The sequence below is a fragment of the Chanodichthys erythropterus genome, chromosome 10, assembly GCF_024489055.1.
Source record: "Chanodichthys erythropterus isolate Z2021 chromosome 10, ASM2448905v1, whole genome shotgun sequence".
NCBI classification, from domain to species: Eukaryota; Metazoa; Chordata; class Actinopteri; order Cypriniformes; family Xenocyprididae; genus Chanodichthys; species Chanodichthys erythropterus.
The window spans coordinates 21,029,168-21,052,686 of record NC_090230.1 but is presented as its reverse complement, the minus strand read 5'-3'; the positions used below and the strand labels follow the sequence as shown (position 1 = coordinate 21,052,686).

General features: G+C 36.1%; 1 protein-coding gene across 1 annotated transcript; it reads right to left on the bottom strand.

The window, feature by feature from the left end:
* Positions 1 to 5,781: 5,781 nt before the first annotated feature.
* On the bottom strand, positions 5,782 to 11,292 carry LOC137028169 (uncharacterized). Its single transcript, XM_067396937.1, has 5 exons — positions 11,238 to 11,292; positions 10,326 to 10,631; positions 8,339 to 8,734; positions 5,892 to 6,212; positions 5,782 to 5,813 (listed from the first exon to the last, which is right to left on the bottom strand). Exons 1-5 carry the CDS (start codon positions 11,290 to 11,292, stop codon positions 5,782 to 5,784), a joined length of 1,110 nt encoding a protein of 369 aa, XP_067253038.1.
* Between the last annotated feature and the right edge of the window lie 12,227 nt (positions 11,293 to 23,519).

The following is a 23,519-nucleotide window of genomic DNA, read 5'->3' as shown; positions in this document are numbered from 1 at the left end:
CAGGTTTGAATAAAACATGACATTTAATATCTAAACATCCAACGGGATTGTGTGACAAGTGACTGTATAATGTGATTATTAATTGTAAGGATTATGATGAAGAAAGAAGTGCAAAGAGAAGACTTAGATATGGAAAAATGAATGAAAAGGGTTAACATTAAAGAATATATTAGTATTAGGCATAGTGCACAGTTTACTGCGGATGCCAATAAAAGAAAAGAAGAAGAAGGCCAAAAAGACGTCTGGAACAAAAGTGGGTGTTTCTGTATTTGTGGGTGTTTTCAAACTGGTGGGTGTTTATATATCATGCAATAAAAATGATCCCCTAAACCCTAAACCCTACCCACACTCTGACGGGTAAACTAGTCAATGCTCTCAAAAACGGCCCTCTGTTTATGGCCTTGTTCACTGATCATTACTGTCCTGCAGACTTGAAAAAGACCACGAGTGTTTAAGGTGCCATTTGGACTGTCTCTATAATATAAAAGAATAAAAGAGGAGAGCGAATAACTGAATCAGCCTTAAAAATGTGATCAGTGCGGGAAGAGTTTCACACATGCAAGCACTCTTAAATCACATCTGCGTTCTCACTCTGGAGAAAGACCATTTAACTGTGATCAATGTGGGAAACAATTTATGTGGGTAGGAAGCCTGAAAGTCCATACAAAGGAGAAGCCTTACATGTGTTCTTCATGTGGAAAGAGTTTTAGTCAGATGGGTTATTTAAAAGTACACCAGAAAAATCACAGCATTGTAAAGGATCATTTGTACTTTGAGTTTAACTCATTTAGGATCTCTACATCATCATAATAAAAACAGCTGTCTGAAATTAAACTAATTCAGATCCAGCACAATAAAAGTGTGTTGCTGCGTCCAAGCCAAATGTGAGCCAATAACGTAATAATCTTTCATTAAATTTGTCTCAACCAGCCTCATTAAAACAACACTAAGTTGTTACATTGAACAAAGTTCATCTTTAAGACCTGCTTCAATTAATATTTCTAAAGAAGATTTTTTCAATCTTTGAGTTGACAATTCACTGTGAGTTGACAACACACACACACACACCCTCTTGTGGCGATAATGCCATTGACACTATCCCATGTATAATTCTTCTGAGGTGATCTGAGAAGTTCATGTATTTTCAGTGGCTCATGTATTTTCTTTTGGTTAGCATGGCCTGTTTGTTTCTGCTGGTAGAGGTCATAACAATACAAAATGCACATCTTTTGTGTCCTGATGACATAAGAGTATTTGCAAGCAACATATAAATCGCAAATATTATGTTATAATAGATATTTTACCAGTGCCTGGTTGTTTTTTGTATGCTTTCAGAGTGATGGTGTGATGGTGATGCTGCTTTGGCTCCCCCTTGTGACTGAATATGAAAACACATTCGCTCTCTCAGTGATTTGCTTCATTGAAAATTAGAGTACATTAATCAATCAATCAATCAACCAGACAAAAAAATGAAAGAGCAGGAGGAAGGAGAAGTGATGGTAAAAAATTAGTTTATTAAATAATCTTAGTTGCGTCTTTCTCAATGATCAGTCGGATTTTATCTGACCAGCACAAATTTAACAAGTGTTATTATACCAAAGCAATAGCAAAGGAAAATTACTGCTTCACAACATGTGAAGTTACAAACCTTGAGGTGGAGACATTTTATCATTAACTTATGAGGATAACACAGCATAGAACTAGCAGAAAAAATATAATTGGAAAGCAATAAGTGAATAAATAATAAAAATGTAATAATTATGTACAGGTATATACAAAAAGAGAAAGATATAGTAATATGAAATGGATAAAACATGAAGTTTTTTTCTCATTGAAGCCACAAACATGCACAAACCGTTCCTTTATAAAACATTTGATTACATTGAAGCAAACCTTCATAATCACAAACATACTTTGAAAAGCTCGAGCTCTTCCCTTCTACATGTCTTCACAGTAAATTCCCCGGTTCACGGTGTGTATGTTCACTACTCACTGCTGTGTGTGTGCACTTGGATGAAATGCAGGGCACAAATTCAGAGTATGTGACATCATACTAAGCTACACATCACTTTACTTTCACTTTCACTTAACAGCAATTATTCTAATGCAGAAGATGCTGCTTTGGCTCCCCCTATAGTTCAATGAGAGTTTATTACCACTTACAATCACTAGGTGGAGCTCCAGCAGTGTCATTACAGCAGTATTCATCATTACAATACAGCACTGACAACAATACTGAAAAGCAGACAAGATCCTTACATTACAGTAAATGTTTTTTTATACATTAGACTTTATGTTTAGATTGGTTAATCTGTGCTAACATAGATGTAGACCATCACTGTGTGGGTTTCCGTTGATTTATATATAAAATATTTAACCTACTAATTAAGATAACATACTGTTTTTGTCTTTGCTGGTAGATGTATAGATGTTATGATGTTTTTGATGTTTGAACAATGTGATCAATTAGAAAGCAGAAACCATTTTTTCATATATAATCTTTAGTAGCTTTCGGGGCATTGAAAGTGTTTATTGTCGAGCCAACGGGTTATATCAAAAATATCTTAATTTGTGCTGTGAAGATGAACGAAGGTCTTAAGGGTGTAGAACGACATGAGGGTGAGCAATTACTGACAGAATTTTCATTTTTGGGTGAACTATCCCTTAAATGCTACTGTAGCATAAATTGTTGTTGTCTAGCTTGTATCAGCTGTAATACTTGAATATAGAGGCCTAAAGATGTAGTAACTAGCATGAAATACTGCAAAACATTCAGCTTAAATATTTTTGTTCTTTGTATTTAGCTAAAAGTTCAATCAGTGACATTTAGATGCTTTCTTGATCAAAGTACTTTGATGTCATAGCATCAAGCATCAACACTTCAAAATTAATTAGACATAATGATCACATAATTATAAAAAGCTGTCTGGCTCAATTCACAACACTCATCATCCCAGCTAACAGGGAACATTCTCATAACTTTGGCTAACTTTCTTTCAAGGTTCTTTCAAATTTATGAACAAACGTTCTTCCAGTAACGTTAATAAAACATTTGTTTAATGCTATATGGTCCTTAATAATGTTTTCAAAAGGTTTTTTAAATGTTCTCATAAGGTTGACAGAAGATATTGTTTGAACAATATCATTCAAATGTCCTTTAAATATCAAGTATCACTAACATTTTGGCTTAAAAATGGTTTAAGGTTAGACGATACACAGCAAAATGTTTCATGGAAGGAGAGAGGAACAAAGATTTGAAGATACCATTATGGTGATCAGTGTTTCCTGAAGTTGGGCTCTTGACTCTTGATTGCTTTGTTTACTTTGTCTGACTGCTGTATTATTTTGTTTAGAAAACATATTTACAGTGTCAGGAGGAGTTGTGGCTGAATAACATCAGATGATGTTGGCTGTTAATTAATGTCATCATGATGTGGTCTGATTTACTGATCAGAAATCTGTTTTATCATGTGATATTCCTGACAATCGGACATACTGATAAATTATTAAACCATATTGTGAGCATGAAGTTATTAACTGCAGTTCCACTCATAGACATCAACAATCAGCATATAAAACTCAACAATGGTGACATGCAAATACATGCTGTGGCATCGTGAGAGGGTGTGTCATATAGAGGGAAGGTATGTGCCATCTAGATGGTTGCAGCATTGGGACTACAAACTAAGATGGCCACACGGTCCGGGACTACAATTACCAGGTTCCTAGGCGGTGGAAGCACAGCTGTTGCAAGTGAAGGAGAAAAGAACTGTTGATGAACTGAGGACAAAGAAACTGTGTGTGTCTGGATACAGAGAACCTGGAATAGCGTTTTTCTTTTCTATGTAAAGTTTGAAGTTTGAGTTGATTAAAAAAGGAAACCAGTTGCTTGATCTCTGCCTGGACTTGATTTCTGAAGCAATCCACACTTTGGTGATACCCTACCTCTCACGATGCCACAATGCAGAATACAGAACTCATTCATGGCTTCCCAGCATGCATTGGTGCAAGAATAATTATGCAGCTGTATTTGTCTACTATTTATATTTTATTTTTTGATTGTTAGAAGTTGTAATGATTTAGGAAACTCTCACAATCTCTTCGGTGTCACAAGTGATCTTTGTGTCATGACTGCTAAATTTATTACCTTTTTTTATTCATTAATTACGGAGCCCTAATCCTGACATAGAAGAAAAAAAAATTATATCGTGGCCACGAATTAGGAATTCGTTCCCACGATTTAACAATACGTGCGCACGTTTTATTAACTCGTTCCCTCGATTTAGTTAAATCGTTCCCACGTTTTATTAATTCGTTCCCTCGATTTAGCTAAATCGAGGGAACGAATTAATAAAACGAGGGAACGATTTAACTAGCTAAATCGAGGGAACGAATTAATAAAACGAGGGAACGATTTAACTAGCTAAATCGAGGGAACGAATTAATAAAACGTGGGAACGATTTAACTAAATCGAGGGAACGAGTTAATAAAACGTGCGCACGTATTGTTAAATCGTGGGAACGAATTCCTAATTCGTGGCCACGATATAATTTTTTTTTTCTTCTATGTCAGGATTGGGGCTCCGTAATTAATAATTCAACTTCATGTCATTACACCAGGTCATGAAGCTACAGAAAAAGCAGTCATTTGACTGTTATTAAAGCACACAGGATGACATACTTTTCATCTTTCTCTTTCTTCAACAATGCACAAATGTTCACTAAAAACCATTATTGCAATTGCTGAAAGAGAAATAAATTAATGAAAGTAAAGGAGCCCAACAAAATTGAACACTGATCTTCATAATGGTACTTCAAATGGAACATTTGTATTAAAACATCAACATCTAAACTTCTGTTAATTCTCAATAAGATCTTCTGTAGACGTGTGACAGAAATAAAGTCAGTCTGGTTAGTAATAAGTGAAGCTGGTAATGCTGTTTGTGGAGATGATTAATCCTCCTCTACTGAGATCTTGATCTGAGTTTTAACTTCAGTTGATTTCATCTAAGGCTGTGGCTGGTCAGTTCTTTGTGTTCTTGTTTCTCTTTCCTTCAGTGATTCTGCTTGTTGATATCAGGTGTTTGAATGTTTCCTGAAAGTCATGCTAATCTTTCAATGATGTGTCTATTAACATTGATATTTTTATGCTCTTGGAATATTGCAAATCAACGTTTTACTAACCTTAAAAAAGATTCCACTAACATCAAGAAAACAAGTTCTTAGAACAAAAAATTGTTAGCTGGGAAGAAACATGCAAGAACTATGTTTGAACACTGCCATAAAGCCTTTCAAGACGTTCAGTTTTTTGATAAGAAGCTCAATTTATGAGGAGATAAAACTATAAATACACCAAATGTCTTCTGCATCTTTTTTTATATATATATATATATAAAGGACAATATCAGTACAGAAATGAGTATTTTATCTCATCCTGTAACTCATTAAACATATTTGTAGGCCACATTTTCTTACACTATTAAACATTTACAGTTATTTTAAAACAATTTTAAACCTAAATATGAATGGCAAATTACAATAACACAATGTACACAATGTCATTCCAGTGTAAATCTATGTTCATTTCAATGCAATGATCGTCCTTGCTTCAAAACTGATCTAATGTGCATGCGGGTCAGCGACTCAACAGGTTTTAGCTGTAACACTGTTTGGAGATTCACAGCAATATTCTTTTCAATGCTGAGTGAAGTGAAACGCATCCTATACATATAAGATCTGATTCTGTGCAAGAAATGCACCTTTTACTTTTCAACTTCAACTCTAATACCAACCGAACCAGCTCCCCTTGTGCTCTGAAAAAGAAAAAGAAAAACTGAATGTATGAGGAAGAATGGTGAACATTATTACATAGAAAGACTTGAAATACTCACCTTTGACAGAAACAGTGAATTTCAAATACTTGTTCTTTCTGCTGCTGCTTCTGTTGATCCATACTTGATAAAGTCCAGCGTCTGTGGTCCTGATGTTTGTGATGTTCAGAGATCCAGTCTTCTCATCCAGCTTCAGTCTGTCTCTGAATCTTCCATCAGCACCATCATATGTAATGATCTCTCCGGTCCCACCTTTGATTTCAGCTATGAGAGAGTTTTCTTCTCCAAACAGCCACCATACCTGATCATTTTTCTGCATTTCATCTTCAGTGTTTAGAGTGATAGTCTTTCCCTCCTTTCCTGACTCTTCCTTCTCTTCATCTGTCACAGCAAGATATAGAAACAGAGAAATGAGGAGTTTATAACAAGTCAGTAAAGCTCCATTGGATGTAAAGAGACAGAGAGGGTGTGTGTGTGTGTGTGTGTGTGTGTGTGCCCCCCCTGATGTGATATCTCCTATCCCAGTGCAGGGCTATGCAGATGATGTCCAGATCGCTTCTAGAGAAGAAAGTGTAGTTAAAAACATGCTGGCCAGAACAGATTCCTTCCTGAAGTGGTCAGGTCTGGAGATTAAAGACACCAAATGTGCTGTTCTGTATGAGAGGAGGAGTGGAGGGAATAGGTGGTACCGTTCAAAAACTGATAAATGTCCTGTGTTTACAGTAGCAACAAATCCTATACGTGTATATTCCCTTCATGAGACATACACTTATCTTGGACACAAAATTAATATTGCAGGAGAATGGAAAGAGCAAGTAGATGTTATTTTGTCAGAGTTCACATCCAGGCTGGATTTGATCGACAAATGTCCACTGCCATTGACTATGAAGTTAGAGGCTATTAGACAGGTGGCGCTGTCTAAAGTACAACATCTGCTCTCCAACGTTCATATGCAACAAAAAGTGCTGAGCGAAATGAACAACAAAACAGTGAGCTTGGTTCGAAAGTGGTTTGGACTGAATACACACAGCACTCGTGATGTTATTTTTCATCCTCAATGGGAAGGAGGGTTGGGGCTGCCAAACATGATATGGACTTATACCAGCATGCGGATTTCCCATCTTCTGAACATGCTGAATAATGATGATAAAGATGTTAGGGAGCTGGCTAGATCCTCCCTGTTTCTGGATCTAAGGAGATGCAAGGTGCCGCTGGCCAGGGAGTCAGAGCCTCACTTCCTTGGCTTTAAAAGAAAATCTAGTGGGAAACTTGACACTCACTCTGCTGGTTTTGGTGTCTGGTTAGATTGGCCAGACTTGAATGATCTCTGTGTTCGAACTGGAGTATCGCTGGAGTGGGCGAGGTCTGACTCTGGGACTGTGAGAGTCTCAGAGGACATTATTACTGACCCCCTCACCTACGTCAGAGCAACAGCCACATACGGTGGTCATAACCACCTGTTAACATCTACAGGTGCCCGGCGAACTCTTATGGACTTACATCAACATCACCAAAAACAACATTGGGCGGGCCTGAAACTTCAGGGAAAACTTGCATGTCTTCCATCTGCTGATCACTCCGTTTCTCATTCATTCCTTAAGAATACAGCACTCAATGAGGACATTGTTATTTTCACAGTAAAAGCTAGATTACAAGTTCTTCCCACTAGATTTAACCTTTCTATCTGGTTTTCAACAACTCAGGTTCCTTATTGTTTGCATCACACCACAGAACAGATTATTGAAACACTGCCGCATATTTTGAACGGCTGCCATGCTTACAAGGGAATGTATATAGCACGTCACGACCGAATTGTGGATTTTATAACAAAAGAAATATCAAGTCAGTTCTCATCTTCAGTAAAAGTGTATAAACATTCTTGCGTAAAACCACACATGTTTCAGTGTTGTAATAGTAACTTTGAAACTTTTTCAAATCTGTTGGCTAATACACCTAATGTCGTTGTGATTAATGAGGAGTCTAGAGAAGTGTTTGTTTTGGAGGTTGCTTGTACTTTTGACTCCAGTATGGAGGAAGCTTTTATAACTAAAGTAGTTAAGTACCAACCACTTCTAAACATCATTTCAGAGGTAGGTTATCGGGCCCGATTACTTGTTTTTATATTTGGCAGCTTAGGACATACACACAGGCTGGTAGTCAAAGGGCTTCAACAGCTTGGGATGACCAAAAAAAGGGCTAAGCGATTAGCAAGGTACTGTGCTTTGTCTGCTATTATAGGCAGCCGCCATATTTGGCGAAGGCGTTGTTATTTATACCCATAAAAAATAAAAAATAAAAAATAAAAACTGAGTTATGCTTAATATTGTGACGATCTGCTGTATGCCACTGGTCCATGATTTTATTGTACATGTATTTGACTGCACCTATACTATTTATGTCCCTGTGGATTATTTCTTATAAGTGGATTTAAATAAATTGTTAAAATGTGTCTGCAAGAACAAACTGCACAGATGACTTGCCTTTTAATTATGTGATACTATACTCACCATAGATACCAACTCTGAATCTCTTGTTTGTGGCTCCTTTAACACTTCTGATCTTCAGTTTATAGACTTCATTGTCTTCAGTTTCAGTGTTTTTGATGGTCAGAGATCCAGTCTTCTTGTCCAGCTCCAGTCTGCCTCTGAATCTCTTATCAGCAACATTAGTGATCTCTCCGGTCCCTCCTTTGATTTGAGCTATGATAGTGTTTTCATCTCCAAACAGCCACTGTATCTGTTCATCTCTCTCTATTTCAGTATCAGTCTTCAGAGTGACAGATTCTCCCTTCTTCACTGGCATCTTCTCTTCATCTGTTACAGCAGCACATAGAAACAGAAATGAGGAGATTGTGAGTTTGTAGATGAACATGTCAATGTGAAGATGCTGTGATTCTTCATGTGCTTATAATAATCATTCAAGGCTGCCAACTCTCACGCATTCAGCGTGAGACTCACGCAATTGACCCAATTCTCACGCTCTCACGCTACACCCCCATATTCTCACGCAGACTCGTGCAGCAGTGAGGAAAAAAAATCGCGCCGCATGATCTCGCAAAGCAACGCGCAGTTGACAATTGTGAGGGAAATACACAATTTATTCCCATAAACTGTGTAGTCAGCCGTTCTCCCTCCCACCTGCACCGTGTGAATTGTGAACGCAGGCAGGTCGGTGAGTTACAGGGCGCTCCATGTCTCCGTCCAGTTTAGACTAGTAAAGGCCTATGCTGTTATATAGTTTATAGGGGTGTGACGAGCGAGACTAATATGTGACGAAATTTCTCGTCGAGGCGAAAAGTAGTCTTGTGATATTGCCATGACAAAGTGTTAGGATAATTAGAGAGAATATGCCACTGCTACGTTTACATGACGCCTCCACTGTCGTTTTGCCTTGTATTTAAATAAAAAAAAAACCATTTAATTCAGTTGGATAACGGTTGCCGGCGCTCCATATTTACAGAGTTACGCGCGATCGCTGAAAGTGAAAGTAAACGCGAGCGCGCATTCAAACGCGATTTCAGTACCCCGCATTTGAAAGCGGCTCCCTGATGAATACAGATATCTCTCAATATGAAAGCTATTTTAGGCTGGGCAGTGTAGTTGTAACCACCTCTTAGCTCTGTATCACAGAAAAATTTGGTCTTATTTGCACTTTGAATATTGAGAGAGTGCGATTATGGTTTCAGCTTGTAAAGTGTTACCATAAAAATGAATAACAGTTTTCTCTTAATCTTATTAAGCACAAACAGTAAGGTTTCATTTGTTAACATTAGTTAATGCACTGTGAACTATCATGAACTAACAATGAATGACTATTTTTATTAACTAACATAAACAAATATTAATAAATACTGTAGCAAATATATTGCTCATTGTTAGTTGAAGTTGGTTAATACATTAATGTTAATAAATGAGACCTTATTGTAAAGTGTTAACATTTTTATTTATACTGTTTTATTTCTATGATCAGTTTGTGGAAAGGAGTTCAGTTAGGATGTCAAAAGTTGTAGAAGCTATTTCATTGTATAATCATCAAAATTAAAAGAAATAAACATTTGAAATATATCAGTCTGTGTGTAATGAATGAATATAATATACAAGTTTCACATTTTCAATGGAATTAGTGAAATAAATAAACTTTTTGATGATATTCTAATTATATGACCAGCACCTGTATTTTGGTAAAGTTGTCCATGATTGCCTGAAATCACAGACACCTGCTGAAATTTGCGTCAAATTGGCAAAAACATTTAAGTATTAATCAATAGGATGTAAATATTTCATATTATTAATGCTTAAATCATACCTAACAAAAAATATTTTAATTATATTTTAATCTTTGCTAAACTAGGTTTAACTGCATGTAATACATTCATGCAAATTAATGAAAAAATATCAGCTTTTATTAATTGCAGATGTGTAAATAAAATTTGGGTTAATTTTGAGCACTTTGAGAACTTCATTATTAACACAATAAAAGACTTGATGTACTCACTATTGACGGTAAGAATGAATCTCTTGTATTGGGCGATGCCGGTGCATGTGTTGCTGCTGATTTTTAGTTTATAGAGTCCAGAGTGAATGGTTCTGATGTCTCTGATGGTTAGATCTCCAGTATTCTCATTCAGCATCAGTCTGTCACTGAATCTCTCATCAGCAACATCATCTGTCTCACTGGCTCCTCCTTTGTTGTCAGCAATGAGACTGTCTTCATCTTCATACTGCCACTGTATAATATGGTCTTTACAGATCAGTTCAGTAACATCATTTCGTAGAGTAGAATCACTCACTGCCACCCACACTGTTAAAAAACAAAACAAAAAACAAACAAAAAAAACCCAGAAATTTTCTGTATCTGCTTTGAAACAGTCATTTAAATGATAATTGAAAAAAAAGTTAAGGTTTTTCACTATAATGGTGACTTCAAAAAATTTCAATAAAAAAAAAACATTAATTAGAGCTAAAGCTCTGTTGATTCTCAGAAATAAAGTCAAATTGGTGTGTAATAAGTGAAGCTTGTAAAGCTGTTTTTGGAGGTGTTTAATCATCCTCTGCTCAGATCTTGAGAAATGCCATTGATTTGATTTGCAGTTGATATGTTTCAGTGGCTGAAATCAGATCAATTATTTGCAGTAGAGTGGATTTAAATGGGAATAATGTTCTCAATGGAAACATGCACTGTAAAACATATCAACTGCAAATCAATTACATTTCTCAAGATCTGAGCAGAGGGTGATTAAACAACTGCAAAAACAGCAGCTTCACTTATTACACACCAGTTTGACTTTATTTCTTTCATAAGTTGTTTCTGAGAATTAACAGAGGTTTAGCTGTAATTAATGTAATTTTTTAGGGAAAATGTTTGAAGTCACCATTATAGTGAAAAGCGTTTGCTTTAGTTGAGTACTTGACTCTTGGCTTTTATTAAGTGCAACATGAAGCTCTTTGTTGATTGTTACCATTGTTGAGATTCATCTGCTGACACAAGCAGAATTTGTGGTTTAAAAAAAAAAAAGCTGAAATTACAACTGAAAATTACACTTTTAGATTCTACTGTTGCATAATAATGTTTATGGGTTTTTTCTTGATGTAACAGCTTACCCACTCTCCGGTGATAGTAACAGGCAGTTATAGTTGCAGTTATAGTCGCAATCAGAAGAACAGAAAAAACAACACATATTCCTGTTATAGCCCATGGAGACAGATCTGAACCTGTAAAGAAAAAGACACCATCATTAGTGTGAATGAGTCTGATCTATAACAAACACTATAAACATCATCATAACCTGAGTAAAGATCTGATACTGTAATGATAAAGACAGTCATTAGTGTGAATGTGTCTGATCTAACAAACACTATAAACATCATCACTATATAACCTGAGTGAAGATCTGATACTGTCATGATAAAGACAGTCATTAGTGTGAATGAATGTGTCTTTGACAACTGTTGTGTACTAAAGACCATATTGATATGATCACTCATCATGATGAGAATTTAAGCAAGTGAAATATTTTGCTCCAATTTCTACTTTAAGGGGTTTTCTGTACAGTGTCAAAAAGTCAAAAAACCTTTTTATCTAAAGTGTATCTAAAAGTGTATCTCTGCATTTATCTAGGTTTACTGTATGTGTAATTGCATTAGAAGACATGCTCTATAAAAGTTACAGTACTCACCACTGACAGAAAGGAAAAATGTCTTGTGTGAGCTCTGACTGCCTCTGATCTGTAGTTCATAAAGTCCAGAGTCTGTGGTTCTGGTGTTCTTGACAGTCAGAGATCCAGTCTGATCCAACTTCAGTCTACCTCTGAATCTCTCATCAGCATAATTTAATGAGGTCTCATTAGTCTCTACATAAATTTTAGCTAGGAGGATGCCATCATTTCCAAACCTCCACACTATCAGATCATCTGTATGTATTTCAGTATCAGTGTTTAGAGTGACAGATTTTCCCTCCATCACTGACACTGACTTCACTGCATTTGTCTCACCAACCACACCTGAAACAAACAGAAACAGATTATCAGAGAGAGATTAATTTATAAACCCTCATGTCACCTCCCACATAGCAATGTTTTTCTGGCCCAGCTCTGGTCCACACAGCCCCGGTCCACACAGCCCCCTTTCCCTCGGCCCACATACTGCAAAGAATCACGGCCTTGGAGTGGCACAGATCTGGATTAAAGACAAGGGCCACACATGGGCCATAACTGGGCCAGCACTGGGATTGAAGAAGGTTTTAGTGTTGGTACCAATTCTCAGCCTTAAATAAACAAGAAACCCCAAAACTGAGCCACACCTGAGCCTTATCTACACTGTAAAAAAACAAAACAAACCACAAAAAACAATCATTGACTGTCAGCAAGCTGATCTCTCAAGATCTCAGCATCTTCACTTATTACAATCCAGACTTTATTTCTGTCATACTAAAGTTCTTATTGAGAATTTAAAAAGGTATGTTGATGTTTTACTGAAAATAAAAAAAGGCTGAAGTCACCATTATAATGGTCAGTGTGTGCTTTAGTTGGACTCTTTGATCACTGGGTTTAAAACTTTTGCTTTAGATAATGTTAATAGATTTTTAGTTTGGACCAAGATCACTTGCTGTGCGGGATGCTGGGTTATCCTGTTTTTAAGCCCTTTATTCACCATGTTAAGGATACTTTTAACCTTGTTTAAGGGTGCATTTACACTTGTAGTTCGGTTCATTTGGTTCATTTGGTCTGGACCAAAAAAGAAAAAGAAAAAAACATTTAGTCCTTGGACACACTAACCAAGCAATTGCACCAGGGTTCATTTTAATCGAACCAAACATGCCAAGTGTGAACGCACCCTAAAACAACATCACACTAATTATTCTAAAAAAGGGCTGGACCCCTTATTAAGCCCTTGTCTAGAGAGAAACTCTCATAGTAATGAAAATATCGATTTCAAATCACTCTGTAAAACACTGGAAGGAATTTACAGGATTAATGAGTATTATTTTACAATAAATAACTGTAGTCAGAAATTTACAGTGAAATTAATGCATGCTGGATAATTTCCTTATGAATAACTGTTAATCAACAGCGAAATGATGCTGACCTCAGTAATTTACTGCTCTTGTTTTATCATGAATGCACATTATAAAGTTGTCTTTAACCATGCTACTGCTACTTTAACCATGAAATTATATTGTTTAGTACTGTAATTGTTTTGAATTTACTGTAATGGTGATTAGTGTTTCACTGACCTTGTGTATTCATATTCAAATTTTTGTTCTAGCCAAGTCAGAAGTAATGATGGGAGAAACAAAACTTTTTTTAAAGCTTCGAATCAGTTGAAACAGAGAACGGCTCTGAGTTGAACCAATTGCTTCACAAAATGATTCACTGTTTCAAAGTGTTCAAAACGCCACATGCTGGTGACCCCTGCTGGTCAGTGCAGTGTAAATGCAACAAAATCCCAGGCCAAACATGCATAAAACTTCTTTTACAAACCCATTGCAAATTATCTAACCCAAATGCAATTAACTTATCATCTAATAAGAATTCATTTCAAGTGTCTGTACCGGGTGTGTCTCATACGTCCTGAAAAGTGAAGCCGCGGGCTCTTTGATCGCCCCCTGGTGGCTGGATGCAGTACAAGTCATAAACCCGCCCTCTCAATGCAAACTAATGGCACTTGTCAAAAAAACAAAAAATTAATTACACATACAATAAAATTTTCCGAAAGATGGTTTTGGTCATTTAAGGTAGTTGTTATCATGCTGATATATATTCAATAGTTCATTTTTGTGATCAGTTTGATTTTTGCAAGCAATTTGGTGCTATAGAAACGGGGCGTGTCGTCACGATTTACAGTTGATTGACAGCTTCTCTGAGGACTGTCGGAGCTTTGAGGGGAGATTGAAGATGAATAAATAACTACTATTTTTCGATTTCTGTGTTATTTCTCACTGACAAAAGTTGTTGTTCAGCAGTAAACTGTCCTAACCGACCTACAGATTTGACGGATCACTGAGTTTTTTTTCAGTCACGTTAAATGTGGGCTTTATAAGCTAAATGTTATTAGCCAAGATAACACGGCTAATGTTAGCCATGACGGAAAAAGCAGGTGATCATAATCTGGCAGTTACTAATTATCTTTATGGGTATAAAATAATAATTATCAGGACAAAACTAATCCTACTCTAGTTAAAGGGATAGTTCACCCAAAAATGAAAATTTGATGTTTATCAGCTTACCCCCAGGGCATCCAAGATGTAGGTGACATTTTTTCTTCAGTCGATCACAAATGATGATTTTTAACTGCAACCGCTGCCCTCTGTCATTCAAATAATTGCAGTAGATGGGAACTTCATCTATAAGAGAGAATAAACCTTGCTTAGACAAATCCAAATGAAACCCTGCGGCTCGTGACGAGACATTAATGTCCTAAGACACGAAACGATCGGTTTGTGAGAGAAACCGAAAAGTATTTATATCATTTTTTACCTCTAATACACCACTATGTCCAACTCCGTTCAGCTTCCTGTTAGTGAGGTCAAAAAACGCGTTCTGAAGACGGAAGTGATGTCTCGCCCATATACTTCAATGAGAGCTAGACATCACTTCCGTTGTCTGACCTCACTCACCGGAAGCTGAACGGAGTTGGACATAGTGGTGTATTAGAGGTAAAAAATGATATAAATACTGTTCGGTTTCTCACACAAACCGATCGTTTCGTGTCTTAGGACATTAATGTCTCGTCACGAGCCGCAGGGTTTCACTTGGATTTGTCTAAGCAAGGTTTATTCACTCTTATAGAAGAAGTTCCCATCTACTGCAATTATTTGAATGACAGAGGGCAGCGGTTGCAGTTAAAAATCATCATTTGTGATCGACTGAAGAAAAAATGTCACCTACATCTTGGATGCACTGGGGGTAAGCAGATAAACATCAAATTTTCATTTTTGGGTGAACTATCCCTTTAATTAAAGAGCACTAACGTTACAGCAATCGATCTGCTGTAGAGTTAGTTCAACTTTACCGAGGTGTTGCCATCTCTGCCCCCCCCCCCGGTGGCAGATTGGGAAATATGTTGTGTGTGACGTAGTGGGTCAGGAGGGGTATGAAAAGGTGTAAAACAATATATAGCGGAAAGTGCAGTCTAGGAGTTTTTTTACGGTGAAAGTGGTGACGCAGAAAAATGCCCCAGTGGATTGATAACATAAAAAGTGCACTTATGCCCACGAATGTGTAACGTTTCCATTGAGGAATAAAGCCCGAGTTCATTGTTCAAATCAACCGACGTTTGACTGTTTTGTGCTTCGGCTCTGTTAGCCCGGACCACTAGATGCAAGTTACCTGCCACGAGCCAAGTTATTGTATTGAAACAGCTCGCTCCCAACTACGGTTCGGTGCGCGGAAGCTGAAAAGGTAACAGAGGTTTCAAAAATATTATTGCTCTAGAAACAGAATATTTTTTTACAAGTATAATTTTAATTTGTGTATAATTTATTTATTTAAAATACATCAATTACGATATGTTGTTTTGACCTAGTTATGAGTAATTTAGTTTAAAACTGAACAATGTGCATTAATAAACATTCAAATAAATGTAAATTCCTTATTGCCAGATGTAATTAAGCCATCGTTTAAGCCAAATGAAAAAGGGAGGAGGAAAAGAAAAATATAATAAACAATAGATAATAAAACAAATAGGTGATCTGATCTTGATGACGCAGACGTCTGGGCGGAAGTTTGATACCGCGACTCCGCCTCCGCCTCCTGGTTTCGCTGACGAGTCTTTCTGCGCATGGCCAGGTTCCAACATGTCAACGCCCATCATCGTCCGTTTTACGTTCAGTTCATTACAATGGAAGGAAGCGGCGTCGCGTCGTCCATCTTTTTTTACAGTCTATGGTCTGTACAATGTGTTCTTTTATCAATTTTCAGGGCTTGTTTTTTTTTTCATGAATGGAGGCCAATAAGAGAATAACTATATACTATTCATTTTAATTATACTAATGTCAAATTAAAACATGTATAAATGTATAAACTTATCAGATCAGGTAAAACCAATAGACACTTGTTCAGTGGTTCACGCTGGGGGGCGATCTCAGTGAATCTGCATGATTCATTGGTTCACAGAGATCGTCTGATAATAAACAAATTAACTGAAAATAAACAAATTAACACAATGCTGATGTATCCAAGATGACTATTATATTGAAAGACTTGAGATACTTACCAAAGACAGTAACATTAAATATCTTGGATCTAGTCTTTTCTCTGGAGATGGTGAGTTTATATTGTCCTGAGAGTCTGATTCTGGTGCATCTGATGGTGAGAGATCCAGTGTTTTGATTAACCTGCAATCTTCCTCTAAACCCCACATCATCATCAGTCACAAAAAATGAGGTCAGATCATCCTTTCTCGTTATTTGAGATATGAGAAAGTCTTTAGGTCCAAACATCCACAGAATCGTATCATCATTTTGTATTTCAGTAAGATTAGTGTGTAGAGTAACAGAATCTCCCTCCATCACTGACACAGGCTCAGATTCATATTCTTCTGTCTCTGCACCAGACAAACCTGCAGAACACAGAAGAACAATTTTACAGACACACACAGTAAATTCGCCAGTGTTAAACCAACACCGCTCGGTGTTCATATGGGAACCACCAGCAGGGTGTTAAAGTACCACTGAATATTAACTCATATTAAACATGAGGTCTTTGTCAATAAATGTTGTGCATTTATTATTGTAATGATACAACTTGTTGGAAACCATATCACCTGATTGCTCTTGATTATGGTTTCCTTTGTAACAAATCATGTGTTTCCATAAACACTGTTCCAAAACCACAGACTCACATGAAAAGTCAAGTCAAACTGCCAACTTAAGGAAACCCTGATCACCACAATGATGACTAAACATTTTGACTAAAGTCAGTCTGTTTGAAATAAGAAAGATTTAATATTTTCAGTTGATTTCCCCTAAGGTTGGCCATACAACAAAGATTTTAAGCCCGATTTGCACCCGGGGCTGGGGTGCAAATTTCTAAACCTCTGTTAATTCTCGATAACAACTTTTGTAGATGTATGTCAGAAATAAAGTCAATCTGGTTAGTAATAAGTGAAGCTGGTAATGCTGTTTGTGGAGATGTTTAATCAGATTTTTGAGAGATTTAATGTCTTTTATCTTCAGTTGATTTCATCTATGGCTGTGGCTGAAGTTGTAGTTCTTGCTGTTCCTCTGTCCTTCAGTGATTCTGCTCATTAACTCCAGCATGTTTCAGCATTACATTTAACAGCCTGTAGTGTGCACACTGTGCAGTGTTCATTTAATCTGTGCTAACCCATGTGGGGCCTTCATTAAAATGCAAACAAAACTGGCTGGGCCCTAGGTCTTGTTCCTATATTTCATTACCATTATATACCACTCACACGTGATGTGACGTGTCAGCATCCTGCCCAACCCTAACTAACACATAACAATCCATGTACTTTTTTTGTCTGTTTGTTTAAATCAAATGATTTCTTTTAACCCTTTTTTTTTAAAGAAAAATAAATAATTGTGTTATTAAATCATTATCTATTTAATTGGATAAAGCAAATTATTTCTAATATGTATTTCTTAAATGAGAATTTTAGTTTTGATTAAATCTTCATCTTTTTGTTTAGGTCAAAAATAGAATTTAAATTAATTGACTTTCTTCAACAAGAAAAATATACTTTGTGTCAGGTTTTATAAAATAGTATTCATATAATATTGTTTTGGGCAAGTTGTTTATTTTTCATTGGCTCAAGTTATAAAATAGGCTATAGATGTGAACCATTACCCTCATTTTTTTTTTGGTTGAATGAAAACATTTTTTCATTCAACTAGAAACTTAATGCTAATTTAGTTGTAAAAGCACAAAATGTCAAATTAAAAGTTACAATTATATATTTTATATAGGCCTACATTTTATTTAAGCAAATCTAAATATCATAATTCTTATTAATATCAATGATCATAAATGTAAAATACCAAATCAATTATTCTATTTAAATTATTTCGTTATTAGACATGTTTCTTCACTGTCAGTTCACATGCATTTATTACAGAATTGGTATCTAAAATGAAGCAGACAGAAATCCACTTACCGTGCATGAATAATAAGAATAGAAAAAGCAATAATGTGCTTTGCATGTCTTATGTAGAGTTGTGTAGATTCTGAATTCAATGAAGATAATCAATGGAGATTATTTATATCATTCTGTTCCGCAGAATGTGTTCGTAATTCCTGAACCGCACCCAGACCTATACTGCAGCTAGAGAACGAGTTTCAGTTTCAATCTCCGAGTCCGAAAAGGAGAGATGGTAGTACCAGCGGTTTATGCGAGCTGCCAGCTAGAATCACTCCCGTTACTGTGAACAGCAAAACAGCATTGCCAACACATAAACACCAGGAGTCGCAATGTTTCTTTTTTTGATCTACATAGCGTTACGTCACTGTGTTTGGAAAATTAAGCGCCCTATATTGTTCATTTTGTGATTATATTTAAGTTTCATATTCATCGGTGTAAATTTAGTAATCAGGAACCTCTTTCTGTGGAATTAAAAATACGGTTTGTATTAAGGACAGTACAAATAATAAAACCGTTAATAGCAAAGCCTTTTATTGTTTATTTGGATTATTATTTAGTTTTGCTTTTATTTACTTTCTCATTTGGTTGATATTGTATTTTTATATTTTTGTATATATTCTAGCTCTTTATCAGAACACCTGTGGAGCTTTCACTATAGGTTTGTTCTTGCGTCAAGCAAGTTCAGTTGAACTTCTGTTTATGTTCGCCGTTCAAAGTTCATATGTGAATAAATGCCTAAATTCCATCTGTTAAGCTATCCAGTCTCTTCAGAAAATTTTGATTAAACAGCTTTAGCTAACAGGGAATGTTCTTATAACTTTGGTTAACTTTCTGGCAAGTTTCCAGTAACATTAACAGAGCATTTGTTCAATGTTATCTGTTCTTCAATAATGTTTTCAAAAGGTTAGCACAAAAACATTATTTATATATTGTTTGTAGAAGACATTCTTGGAACAACATTCTTCAATTGTCCTATAAATATTAAAGGGTTAGTTCACCCAAAAATGAAAATTCTGTCATTTATTACTCACCCTCATGTCGTTCCACACCCGTAAGACCTTCGTTAATCTTCAGAACACAAATTAAGATATTTTTGTTGAAATCCGATGGCTCAGTGAGGCCTTCATAGAGAGCAAAGGACACTTCCTCTCTCAAGATCCATAAAGGTACTAAACACATATTTAAATTGGTTAATGTAAGTACAGTGGTTCAATATTAATATTATAAAGCGACAAGATTATTTTTGGTGCGCCAAAAAAAACTAAATAACGACTTATTTAGTGATGGCCGATTTCAAAACACTGCTTCAGGAAGCATCGGATCACAAATTAATCAGCCCTCCACAGGTCAAGGTTTGAACTAAATTGCCATATACAATACGCTAGTGCAAGTATATAAAAATTAGTTCAAACTTTGATCTGTGGAGGGCAGTAATACACTTATCAGTGTCTACACTGCTGGAATTCAAATAGAGAAGAAGAAGAGAGCTCAAGATGAGCATTTATGGTTAAAACATATATAATTTTTTTATTTATTTTTTTTAAAGAAAATGTGTGATGGTTTCTCTAGATAAGATCCTTACTCCTCGTCTGGGATCGTTTAAAGCCCTGAAACATGATTTGAGTGCATTGGATTATCCATAAGTTTACAAGTTGAATTATCCATTGCATCCAAAGAGCACAGAGACGGAACTCACACCATGCGCAGCACTTCTTTGGCATTGTTTTGCTTTGAAAAATAATGACTTTATACAACAATCTCTTCTCTTCTCTGTCATTATCCTTGCCGCAGTAAGCACAGTGAAGATTTTTGTGTTTACGTCTGAATGTCAGTTTGGTATTGGCCAAAGCTGTTTACATGAGCAGCACGACACATGCGTGTGATGCTGGTGCAGAATAAAGTCGTTGTTTTTGTTTTGTTTTTGCACACAAAAAGCATTCTCATCGCTTCGCAAAATTATGGTTGAACCACTGCTGTCACGTCGACTGTTTTAAATACCTTTCTGGACCTTGAAAGTGGTGAATAAATTGTTGTCTGTGGACGGGTCATATACCTCTTGGAAATATCTTAATCTGTGTTCTGAAGATGAACAAAGGTCTTACGGGTATGGAACGACATGAGGGTGAGTAATAAATGACAGAATTTTCACATTCCAACAAGCCATCACAGAGAGTACAGTAACAATGTCCTGTTGGAATAATGACTGACCAACAGAACATTTTGTAAACACATTGTGTCAAGTGAAGTGAACTTTAACAGATATCATCTGCTCAGTCCGTTGTTGTGCCAAATTCTGACCCCCGCCAAATATTACCCCTTAGTATTGGTTTAGGATTGGGGGTGGCATTAGGATTAGGCAATCAGGTAGTGACTTAAACGAGGGGGGTAATTATTTGGTACAACACCAGAACACAGCTACTGTCACATATAGACACCCTCAATGGCAAAGAGCACACATTGTTCCTAGTTCAGGTTTGATATTTAGCATTTTATGGACTTATTCTATTTATATATTATATTCCCCCTCCAAAATGCGGTGGTAGTGGTAAAAAAACGTTTTCTGTCAACAACATGGTATGACACTAACTGACACAAACGTTACTATAGGCTGCCAGCAGTGGGAACGCCTACTAACAACCCAACCTTCTGGGGACTGCATTTGTGTTCAGGTCATATTCAGACATGCCAGGTTATTAGAGTGGTGGGCAAACAACCAGGGAATATGGTTCATGCTTTTGTTTTCTTCTCTTTGTGTTTGTGGCGTCTGGTTGGTAAGTTATAAATGTGTTTTTATGACTTTTCTTCTTACCGTTTTAATAATAAGCTTCTGTTTATGATCAGGATTTGCCCATACATTTCTGTTAGTCCCATAAAAAAGTTTCTCAGACAATCACTTTAATATAAAATCTAATAGAAATGTACCATAACAAGATGTATTATTTTGTTTTAAAACACTGAAAATTAATTTCACAACTTCAAAAGTACTTAAAATAAATGTTATAATATTCTACTTTTTTATCATGCAGCTTAATGATGTATATAACATTGTATTTTCTCAGTATGAAATTTAAATAACTACATGATCCAATCAGTAACTATAACTTGTCAAATGAGTAAAGTTAGAGCAGTCTGATCCACAGGTGAGTGTTTTATGTTTCACTTCTGTTTGCTGCAGCTCTTCTTTCAGTTTTGTTCAGTGCAAGCTGACTCACTCCAGCAAATGCTGTCCTTATAATCAACAGTGGCATAGACATGGTGTAATAAGATATATATTGCACACAGGGATATATTACGTATTATGGATTGGGCTGATTTAATATGTGCCCCATTTTCTGTATATGATTTATTAAAGATTTCACTGACAGTTTTGGTTAGTGGTGAGCGGTGCAGCAAAAACAGACCCGGTAACAGGCAAAACCAATTACAGACAAGCCTGTTGAGCTCATAAATGCAGTGACCAATCAGAGATGTTAAAATTAGCCTTACAATAACCCACAGATGAGTGTTTTATGTTTCACTTCTGTTTGTACATGAAAGTGAGTGCTGAAGAAACATCACCTGACACTGAACTCCACACTAAGCAAAGTTATGTCCAGAAGACGTCTTTTCGATGGCTTGGCACACGTTGAAAGATGTCCACTGAGAAGCCAGAATGAATGTTCTTATTTATTTATTTATTCTATCTCTTCTGCGTGCCCGATATAGCATGGAACCTCCATACAATGTAAAAAAAAAGCCTCAGCCACAGATCCATCCATAGGCAGTAAAACACACATTCACAAATTTAGACAACTTAGCATCTGTTATTCACACACCTTTGAATTTTGAGGGAAACCAGATCTGAAAGAAAGACTTTTGAAAGACTCAGCTAAGACTCAAACCAGGAACCTTCTTGTTGTGAGGAGACAGTGTTTCTCACTAAGACACATAAAATACAGATACTTGTAGAATAATTATTTAAAATAATAATAATAATAATAATAATAATACTGCAACTATTTAGTTTGGTAATTATATATATATATATATATATATATATATATATATATATATATATATAATATATTTTATTTTATTTTTTTTCTAAAAAAAGGGGGAGTCTTAAGGCCAAAGTATAGGCTACTTCACTTTTTAGGTTTTTTCACAAGGTAGTCGAAGAAACTGCATAAACAGAACAGACCAGAATGCATAGAAGCTACAGCAACAATGGAGGCCTACACAAACTAAAGATTTAACAAAGAGGTTAAACAAGAGATTGTGCGAAGAGGTTAGAAAGTTGTAAAACAGCATGAAAGAATACAAAGATGTTTATATGGGTTGTAGCTCATAGAGGTATTGCGGTTTGTCACAATGCACATGCGTTGAATGCCTGTGTACGCATACGAATCAATCAAGTGAAGTATACTTTACAAGGCTGTTCATTTGACTGTGGGTAAAAAATGTTTTTTGACCAAAGTATACTTTCTGCTTTAGAGTGTGTGACAAATCATCTGTGTGTTCTGTAGATGTGACTGATGAAATGGAGACAATATCAGTGATGGAGGGAGTCATTTCTGAATTGATAAAGCAGGTCAACATGTTTTAATAACAGACAAATGACTGTATTAAAGTGGCTTAAATAACTACCTTTTCTGTAGTTTAAAACGGACATGTGGATCTGCTTTATCAGTGCAGAAATGTTTTCTAAAAACACCTGTATTTGCTGACAAAGAAGCAACTCAACAAAAATCAAGGGCCAAGAACTCAACTAAAGCAAACACGGATCTCCATGATGGTGACCTCAAACGAAACATTTTCAATAAGACATCAACATCTAAACCTCTGTTAATTCTCAATAAGATCTTCTGTAGACGTGTCACAGAAATAAAGTCAGTCTTTACTTTACAAGGCTGTTCATTTGACTGTGGGTAAAAAATGTTTTTTGACCAAAGTATACTTTCTGCTTTAGAGTGTGTGACAAATCATCTGTGTGTTCTGTAGATGTGACTGATGAAATGGAGACAATATCAGTGATGGAGGGAGATTCTGTCACTCTAAACACTGATGTTACTGAAGCACAGAAATATATGCTGATACAGTGGATGTTCAG

Excerpts from the sequence above, each read along its gene's own strand:
- LOC137028169 (XM_067396937.1), bottom strand. The coding sequence starts at position 11,292 with ATGGTAACAATCAACAAAGAGCTTCATGTTGCACTTAATAAAAGCCAA. Across the intron at positions 10,632-11,237 it reads TAATAAAAGCCAAGAGTCAA|TGTGGGTGGCAGTGAGTGAT; the intron begins GTACTCAACTAA and ends GTTTTTTAACAG. Across the intron at positions 5,814-5,891 it reads ATTCACTGTTTCTGTCAAAG|AGCACAAGGGGAGCTGGTTC; the intron begins GTGAGTATTTCA and ends TTTCTTTTTCAG.